This window comes from Gossypium hirsutum, chromosome D10, assembly GCF_007990345.1.
Source record: "Gossypium hirsutum isolate 1008001.06 chromosome D10, Gossypium_hirsutum_v2.1, whole genome shotgun sequence".
NCBI lineage: Eukaryota > Viridiplantae > Streptophyta > Magnoliopsida > Malvales > Malvaceae > Gossypium > Gossypium hirsutum.
This window is the reverse complement of record NC_053446.1, coordinates 19,677,511-19,687,340: the sequence shown is the minus strand read 5'-3', so window position 1 is coordinate 19,687,340 and position 9,830 is coordinate 19,677,511. Positions and strand designations below refer to the sequence as shown.

The following is a 9,830-nucleotide window of genomic DNA, read 5'->3' as shown; positions in this document are numbered from 1 at the left end:
GAAGGCAATTCTCGTCTGCACCCTCACCCCACTCCCTTCCCATCTTTAACTAGTTTACGTGGCAGTTACTACAGATATGGAGTTTGTGGGGGGGTTTCTTCATAACTTACATCGCCACCCTCTCTCTCTTTTCAAGTACAACTGGTGGGGGATTGTTTTTCCTTTTTCATTCACAACACTAATCCCTCAACAACACATGAATTAGGCAAATGAGTAATTGATATTAACAAAGGATAGGACAAGACAATGCTACCACGAATTTGGCAATACTAGATACAGATATTAGCACAAGATAATTAAAACATAATGTTTTGGAACATAACACAAACAAATTATGAGTTTGTAACCAACACCAACAGCATCCTATTCTTTTTACAGAAGGGTTAGGGCAAGTTAGCTATTTTTCTTAAAATTTTCATCATGGGTAATTGATTAGAAGACATAAACCAGCCGCTGATTTTGTAATGGTAGTACGAACAACATAGATGCTAGGGCCCGTATAAAAAGTTCCTTAAATGAAAAAGTTGGGAAAGAATAAGAAATTAAAGGATGGTAATGATGATACGTCTATAAAAATTTGTTCCCTGTTTGGTGATTAGTGATCATAAACAACAGCCCAAGTCAGTTAATACAATACCCCACTCTTTTTCCTTTGTTCCAACCTTCTTTTTCTCTCTCTCTCACCCTCCAATCTCCTTCAAATTCATTCTCATTCCTCCAACTTTTTCCCATTACAAAGACACAAGTTTGATGGGCAATTACAGGTTTAGGCTATCTGATATGATGCCCAATGCCTGGTTTTACAAGCTTAAAGACATGGGCAAAGGCAGAAACCATGGCAATACTACCATTACCAATAATCCTTCCAAGAAAAAACAATACCCCATATGTCCCTCTTCATCAAAACTGAAGCAACCCCACCATTTTTATCCTAGAAAATCTTACTACTTCACTAGAGACCTTATCCCCAGTGATGGCTTCTATGTTTCTCATGCAAACACCAAGTCTGCAGGTTCTGACCCACCCAGAAAATCTTCTCAGAAACGATCCAGGAAAAGAAATACGGTTGTTTCCTCCGGCTGTCGCTGCCGTGCCACACTCTGGACTAAGCCTGATTCTCCACCGCAATATTCAGCTTCTTCCTCTTCTGACGACAGCTCTTCGCCGCATGAATTCAGGTCTGACTGCATTCTCACTACTCAATCGTTCGATAACATGGTCTCCAGTAGCTGTAAACTCATGAATTCGGAAGCTAAGGATGATGATTGCAAGTGTTTGGTTAAGAAATCCGACAAGCTAGACGAGTTGGACAACTTGTCTCAACTTCAACTCCCTCGGATCATAACCAAGCCGGTTAATATGAAGAAGAGCAACGAAGCAACCAAGTATGGAATGAGTTCAGTTAAATTCGAAGGTGATGAGAACAAGAAAAGCAGTGGTGGTAGGAAATTTGGAGTGAATTCCCCAGGCGTAAGGCTGAGAATAAATTCACCGAAAATCGGAAACCAGAGAATTCAGGGACATGGTCGGAAAAGCATGTCGTCAAGTTCAAGCGGCAGCTCAAGGAGGAGTTTGTTGGATAGTCTGGCGGTGGTGAAATCGTCGTTTGATCCTCAGAGAGACTTCAGGGAGTCGATGGTGGAAATGATCATAGAAAACAACATCAGGGCATCCAAGGATTTGGAAGATTTGCTTGCCTGTTATCTCTCTCTCAATTCTGATCAATATCATCATCTCATCATCAAGGTTTTCAAGCAAATCTGGTTTGATATGAACGATGTCCGCTTGAAATAATTTCCTCCTTAACATAATATGTATATTTTCTCCTTCAATCCTCTTCACTTTCTTGTCATTTACTACTACTTTTTTACCAATCAAATTATACGTAAAATTACAGTTGAATAAAAGTAAGAAATTCAATAGGTTGGATTTTTTTTGGGTTGCTCTGTTTTACTCTGTCATTATTTGTCTGACCTATTGAAACCTGGGATCATTTCTTTTACAAAAAGGGAAAAGGGGTCTCAATAATTGTAGGGATGGAGTTAAGTTGAAGGCCGAGATAAAAAAAACAATAAAACGGTAAGGGGAGCAAAATGAAAATCTTCTATGCTAAAAGGGTTTAAGAGAGGCCAAAAATATAATTTCAGCAGAATTATCAAAAAGGAAAAAAGGAAAGAGCATCTAATGACAACAGAATCCATAGAAGACATGCTTTTATTTTAGTGCTTTAATGATATATTTATTTTCCAATTTGTCCTATAATGGAACATCTGAAAAAATATGGCATTGAGACAGTTGAAGTCGTAAAAAAGAATAAAGGGAAATAGGAAAGGAAGGAAAAATGTATGATTTTGCAACTTTCAAGTCTGATGCATAAGGACAAGTTTCTTTGTTTTTGAAATGAAAGTTTGAGCCCTCAGGCTACCTGCATTTCATGCACTGGCTCTAACCCTGAACCATATCCTCTATTGGATTTATCCTTCTCCAAATATTATATTTTCCATACCCACCAGCATAAGTCATACATACACCACTGTAGTAAAAATATATATAGTTAAAAGAAATTAAGGCATATACATAGGTGGTAGTCAGATTCCATTATGGTTGTAGGAAGTAATAAATGGCACAATTCAAATTGCGTGCACCCCAGATTGGAAGGGTACAAAAACAAAATGTACATCCTGAGAGGTTGTTCCATCAGCATCAGGGGGTTTTCACCTCTCAAATAAGGACATGCCCTTCACTTTTGTTAATTTTTCCTTCCTTCTCCGGCCAAAAAATATACATACCCTCAATCTAAAGCTAAATTTTATAAATATTCATTTTTAATATTTCTCTTAATTGTTTTTGAAAATATCTATAACCTGGGATGTGGACCGTTAGTTTCTTAAGGAGTATTAACTATTGTTCGGTTCTTGATATTGAATTTTGGGATGCACTGAAAGGCCTTTAAGTAGCTTGGAATCTTGGTTCTTAAGATGGATAGCACTAAAGTTATTCAAGTGATTCAAACAAATGTAACTGATCAACATTTTTCAACTGTGACACAAGCCATTAAGAATCTATTACAACTTTCTTGAATGGTTAAGGTTACACATACTTTCAGAGAGGACAACGAGGTAACTGATAGGTTAGTTTTAATGGCGTTCTCAAGACCGTTGGGTAGGTATATCTTTATGCAACTGCCGGATGAAATTATCCTATCATTGCATGATAATTATTCTGGGATGACTTAGCCTAGTCTCGTCTAATTTAGTTATGATTTAATACTTCTTTTTGTAAAATAAAAAATAAAAAAATCCATAACCTTCTTCCTAAGATTGTAAATATATTTATAGTCAGTGATGTTTTCAAGAGGAAAAAAATGTTGCGGAATTCAAAATTGAAAAGTTGGACGTAGCAATTGATCTCTTGAGGGAAAAAGAAGAAGGCAGAAGCAAATGTAAAATTTCGAAACAAAAATACCAATATTAAAGACATTATTTGGGTTGTTTTTACCTTTTACTTTTAATAAAATAATTTTTTAGCATTGAATTTGACAATGGATTTGAGATGTTGTTTCTTTTTGGGACAATTAGCTTGCACCTACCCTATCAAATGATAAATTAATTTACGGCTTATTCTATTATTTCCTAATTATTGGGTTCCTAATAAAGTCCTTTTCTCCGGTTGTAACAACTATGAATTTCATCGCCCACCAACAAAAACTACAGGATTTATCAACGAATTCTAAATGAATTTTTATAAATATTAAAGGATTAAAATCTTGTTTAAAATATTTTTTTTATTTAAAGGTGCATTTCAATTTTTTTCTTTTAAAAAGATACTTTAAAAATTAATTTAAATTTTATAAAAAAAAAGCTCTTTGCTATTAAAAAACATTACGCGAGTTTAACTTCTATTTCACAATTATATCACTGTAAACCCAATTATTTTCATCCCATAATTTTTTTTTGGTACTCAGTAATCTCACAAGTAGAAGAAAGCAAATATATAATCTTTTAATAATTGTTGATTGATTTTTTTATATTCTATATTACTTGTTTAAGTTACACAGAAAATTGGGTTGGTGTATTGTTCAATTTTTCTTGCAACATAAGCAGTGTTTGTTGATCTTTTGGTTGGGTTTGAATTAAGTATTCATCTTTTGGATAGATTTTTTTGGGGGATAAAACCGAATCCAACAAAACATTGTGGAAACATAATCAATATTCTTTTAATCTCCAAAAAATCAATTTTTATAGTTATTGCAAACTTAATAACATAATATATCAACAATTAAAGTAAATTAACCACAAATCACAAGAATAACAAATCGAGACACAAATTTTTACGTGGAAAACTCCTTTAAAACGGAAGGGTAAAAATCACGGGACTTAAAAGTCCACTAAAAGCTCTACTATAATCAAAAGTCTTGCTACAAGATTACAACATAAAACCACCACATAAGCATATAACCCAATCAAAATTTATCAGCAAGTAATCTTAAGCAAACTAAATACAAAAATTGAAAATATCACTTAACAGTGGTGGCTTTGAACGCTAAAAACCCAAAGCTATAGTGCCTCAATAATCTGCCATAATTTGGTGTAGCAGATTAAACTAGTTTTCACATTTAAGGAGCTTGAATTCAAGCATTTCCATTATATTTTAGTTAAGTTTCTTTAGTTTTACTTATATTTAAAAAATTGTGCGAATTGAGTTTTTTATTGACCTTAAACATAAAATGAGGCCTAAGGGAGAGCTAACGTACTTCATGAGTGTACAGGAGACCATTCGAAGGCATTTTAGGCTGATATTAGATGTTATGTCGCAACATGGGAGGTCCGATGTCGCAACATAGAGAGAAGAATGGAGAACGGAGGAAACTGCTTTCAATGTCGTGACACTAAATAAGGTTGTTGCGACATACCCCTGAAGACATCCTAAGGAGGAGCATACTGACTTCTATGTCGAGACACAGGTCCTGGCGTGTCGCGACATCGATTTTGAGACAAAAATTAAACACGAAGCAGGGGCGTTTTGGTCTGCACAATCGAACTTAAAGCTTGGGAACGTCAGCTAACGTAGGGTTAAGGATGATGACCACCTGAAGGCTAAATAGACTTCTTTGACACATGTTATGGACACATTTCACTAACCTAGTTTCTTTCCTTAAATTTAGTTTTGTTTTCTTTCTTTGGTTTTTAGATTTTAGTTTATTTGTTTGTTGTTTTCTTTCAAGAAATTTGGATTGTGTAATCATTCAAACTCTGTGGATTTGTGCTTAATCTCAATACAATTAGGCTATTTCATTTACTTTATCTTGTTGATTTAATTAGCATAATTTCCCTTTACATCGATTATATATTATTTATGAACGCAAAAAGGAACTAATCCCTCTATGGGGGATTAACTAGTGGAGGTTTGATCTGTTAACTTTTTTGTAGGGTTACTCAACGAATCAGTTGTTTGGGAAAGGGAGAACATGAAACAAACCCTAGGTTTGACAACCTCGAGAAGTCATCAAGGTGGGAATTAACCCAAAATTGGTATTACCCATTTGTGAACACCTTAACCCTAAACTAGTCTGGACTGTGAGGTTAGAAGATAAGTAGTTCTTGTTGGCTTGTTATGTTAGTTGAAGATCGGAAGATCCTGCTAGGGTAGCGACTAGTTGATTGATGAGGAACCTGAAACGACAGTTGATGGAGATTACCGAAACGAGCTAATCACTCATAATCAAATTTGATTTATTCATTTTTAATCTCTTGAATTTTATCTTTTTATGTTGTTTTATTTTTACTACTATTATAAAAACACTAAAAATATTTTATTTTATATTCATCGTAATATAATTGAATTTAAAGTACTAATTAGATCTTTTAGTGTGTAGGTTAGAATTGATCTAGCAATCGCCTCCATTGGGTACGATCCTCGGAGTACTCACCCACTCCGTTGTAAACTTATATTACAACTAGATCTGTATTCTTGCATATACCACATCATAATTCTATATTTTATTGCAGTATTCACACTTTGGACGTTAGTACGTTCGGAGGCAGTCAAGTTGTTGGCACTGTTGTCGTGGAGGTAAGGTCACTAGATCGATTTTTTTTAATTTTTTCACTTTAAAAGAATAATTATGAATTTTGTAGGTTACAGTTACGATTCTCAATTTATTTTGCTAAATAACACGTCTAACATTTATTTTTTTAGGAATCTTAAGTACCATCAACCAAAGAGTCAGTTAGCACAAAGTCATGAATGACTTTTATTATATTTGGTTCGATGAAGACTTCGATTATGATGAAGATATTTACGAAGGAGTCTATGAAGATTGGGAGATCCAGGAGAATCAAGGAATACTAATGCTGGAACTAAGTCAACTCCGAGGAGAAACATTGATCCTTTCCCAAAATGATGATGACCACAATAATATATCAAAAAAGGTACCAAGATGTGCCAAGTCTAAAATAGTGCAGAAAGGATAATGTTATCATAGGTGCTTGCGAAGGAGAAACCCTAGACTATTATCCACTTCAACTGACAAAAAAATATTTAGACAAATTAAACGAAACTTCGAAACGACAAGATATGGAGTTAGCGGAGGAAATGGACAGTGAATCAAATAATCAAATAGATTAAGAACTCGTCATCCTAGAAATCCCTGGTAATACTGACAAAGCTAAACCACAAGAAAAGTATAATCTAGACTCACCAACAAAGGCAATGATAGTTAGGACTGAGTTAATAGAAGAATGTCTATTGATTAAAAAGTTTACAGAACAACAAAAAAAAAACAAGAAACTAGCAATCCCGAAGGATGAACCTAAATTGACAATTCTTTTCGCATCCCTAGTCTTAAAACAAACAACCCAGAAGTCTATAGATTTGAGAATTTTCCAGATATTGAAAAGAATGGGAAAAACATATATTGATAGAACTTACGATTATATAGTAGGTTTCTGTCAAATCGAGCAATCAGTCTATCCAAGCATCAGGTTACAGTTGCTACGGAATGCTCGAATCTTCCGAGAACCAGCTAATGGAATTATCTGCAAGACAATGAATGAACTTAAAAGCCTTCAGAGACAGAACTCCAGTAGCACAATACAACATTTTTTCTCAATTCCTCTGCCAAACGCATTACAAAGTTCTTCTAAAAAGCCCTACCTGATCAATGAAAATGACAAAAACCTCATAGGTAACAGGTGTGAGACGCAATCTTCAAAATTCTTTCAAAGCACAAATGTTGAATATCAAGTAAAAAAGCTGTGTAGGTATATGGCTTCGCCAATCACCAATAGTCATTACTTGCGAAGAGAGACAGTCATTAAAGTAGGACGGAAAGGTAAATTCTAGAAAAGAGACAACCGTGGACGAATAGAATGGCATGATGGGTGCTGGACTAATACAAATAGAAACAAAATACAGGGAGCCCAACGGAGCATATTGACTGAGCTGATGGATGAGTCCGACAACAAGACCTTACAATTTCCCATTGTTTGATTGTTACTAACTGTGCTAACTATATACTTCGCTAACTAAGTTGTTTATGTACTATAGGTAGGTCAAAGACAGGTTTAACAAGCGCTTGAAGCATTTCAAAGATTAGAAATTCAGGAAACAAGCTCAGCATCGCAACACAAACAATTCTGTATCGCAATAGAAATGGCAGTAATGAAGAAGTTCAAAACTCGACCCAATGTCGCAACATCACTAACTTGTGTCGCGACACAGAAGACAGTTTCTCAAGAATTCCAAAACTACAGGGTGTGTCACGACGTCAAACCTCGGTGTCACGACATCGCTGTAATTTTCTATAGGGTTGACCTGACCCGATTGCTCAACCCGACGGAATAATCCTTATTTTACCCGATTTTTAACTCTAAAAACACCCTTTTAAACATAAAAGTACCTTTCTAACTTAATCTAACTTCATTCTAAACACTTCTCTAAAACCTCTCCAAAACTCTTTTTCTCCTCAAAATAAGTTTCTAATCCCTCATTCCTCTCCAAAACACTTCAGTAGCAAAATATAATATTTTTTCTCAATTCCTCTACCAAACACATTACAAAGTTCCTCTAAAAAGCCATACCTGATAAATGAAAAGGACAAAGCCCTCATAGACGGTAAGTGTGAGACGAAATCTTCAAAATTATTTCAGAACACAAATGTTGAATATCAAGTAAAATAACTGTGTGGGTATATAGCTTCACCAATCCCCAATAGTCATGACCTGCGAAGAGAGTTGTCGGTCATTAAAGTAAGATGAAAAGGTGAATTTAGGGAAAGAGACAACCGCAGACGAATAGAATGGCATGATGGGTGTTGGACTAATACAGATAGAAAAAAATTAAAGGGAGCCCATCAATGGCTGGCGGATGAGTCCGGCAGCAAGGCCTAACATTTTTCTCTTTTTTGATTATTACTAACTGTGTATACTCCACTAACTAAGTTGTTAATGTATTGCAGGTAGGTTAAAGACAGGTTTAACAAGCACTTAAAGCATTCCAAAGATCGAAAATTTAGGAAACAAGGTCAACTTCGTCACACAAACAATTATGTGTCGCAACATCAAGGGCAATAATGAAGAAGTTCAAGAATCAACCCTATGTCATGACATCACTAACTTGTGTCGCGAAAAAGAAAATAGTTTCTCAAGAATTCCAAAACTACAAGGTGTGTTACGACATTAAACCCTGGTGTCGTGACATGAGTAGTCTACTAGGGATGTCATGACATGGAACCCTTGTGTCACGATATCGCCACAATTTTCTGTAGGGTTGACCCGACCTAATTGCGTAACACGACAGGATAATCCTTATTTTACTTGATTTTTAACCCTAAAAAACCCTTTTAAACATAAAAGTACCCTCTAACTTAAACTAAGTTCATTCTAAACACTTCTTTAAAACCTTTCCAAAACCTTTATTCTCCTCAAAATCTAAGTTCCTAATCCTTCATTCCCAATCCAAGAAGCTACATTGGAGGAAATCGGTATCAACAAACACCAAGAGGAAACACAAACGAGTTCAACAAGAGTTGAGGTTTAAGTATTCTCAATCCTCTCTTATTGTTCTATTGACTATCTTTATCATTTTTCTTATAGAATCTAGTAAGTATGCCTCAGCATAAGAACAAAAGAACTCCTATTATGAAAACCCCATGTGTTTCTGACCCACAAGGGAGACCTCTCATTCAGGAACAAAAACTCAAACCTCAATGATCCACTGAAAAGAAATCTGGACTTTGGTCTGTTATCATCAATGGGAAGAGTTTTACATTACTCCCACGAATAATGCAAATATATCTGTGGTTTAGAAGTTCTATGCATCCCTTAAGGACCAAATGATTAAGCGAGGCTATAATGTAGTAATAACTGATGTCAAAGTGCGAGGGGAAGACGTTCCAATGTCCCTTAATGACATTTGTGAATTTTATAACATCCCATTTTATGAGAAATATTTTATTGATAATACGAATCTAAAAGGATTTCAAAACATTAACATGGAATATGTTATAAAATATTTAACACAAGGCAGACGTAGTTGGAACTACATACTAGACACTAAGTGTCCCACAAATTTTAATCAAGATATTATGTTTCCTGTTGCTAAAATGTGAATTTAATTCATTGGCACTAGAATTGCACCCACATTGAATGTTTCTAACGTTAATGTGTTTCGAGCTGTCTTGTTATATGGTATCCTGCAGCGAAAACAAATCTGTGTAGGGCACTGGATCTTTCAAGAAATGAAACGGTACGTACAGAGGCAAAAACTTGAACTCTTCTTCCCCTACCTCGTAACGGCTCTATGCTGTCAAGTAGAAGTACCAATGAATA

The 9,830-nt window shown here is 35.2% G+C and overlaps 1 protein-coding gene across 1 annotated transcript; it reads left to right on the top strand.

Moving 5' to 3' along the window:
- The first annotated feature begins 573 nt into the window (after nt 1-573).
- On the top strand, nt 574-1,922 carry LOC107914558 (transcription repressor OFP1). Its single transcript, XM_016843500.2, has one exon. It carries the CDS (start codon nt 751-753, stop codon nt 1,792-1,794), a length of 1,044 nt encoding a protein of 347 aa, XP_016698989.1. The 5' UTR covers nt 574-750; the 3' UTR covers nt 1,795-1,922.
- The last annotated feature ends 7,908 nt before the right edge of the window (nt 1,923-9,830 follow it).

Excerpts from the sequence above, each read along its gene's own strand:
- LOC107914558 (XM_016843500.2), top strand. The coding sequence starts at position 751 with ATGGGCAATTACAGGTTTAGGCTATCTGATATGATGCCCAATGCCTGG.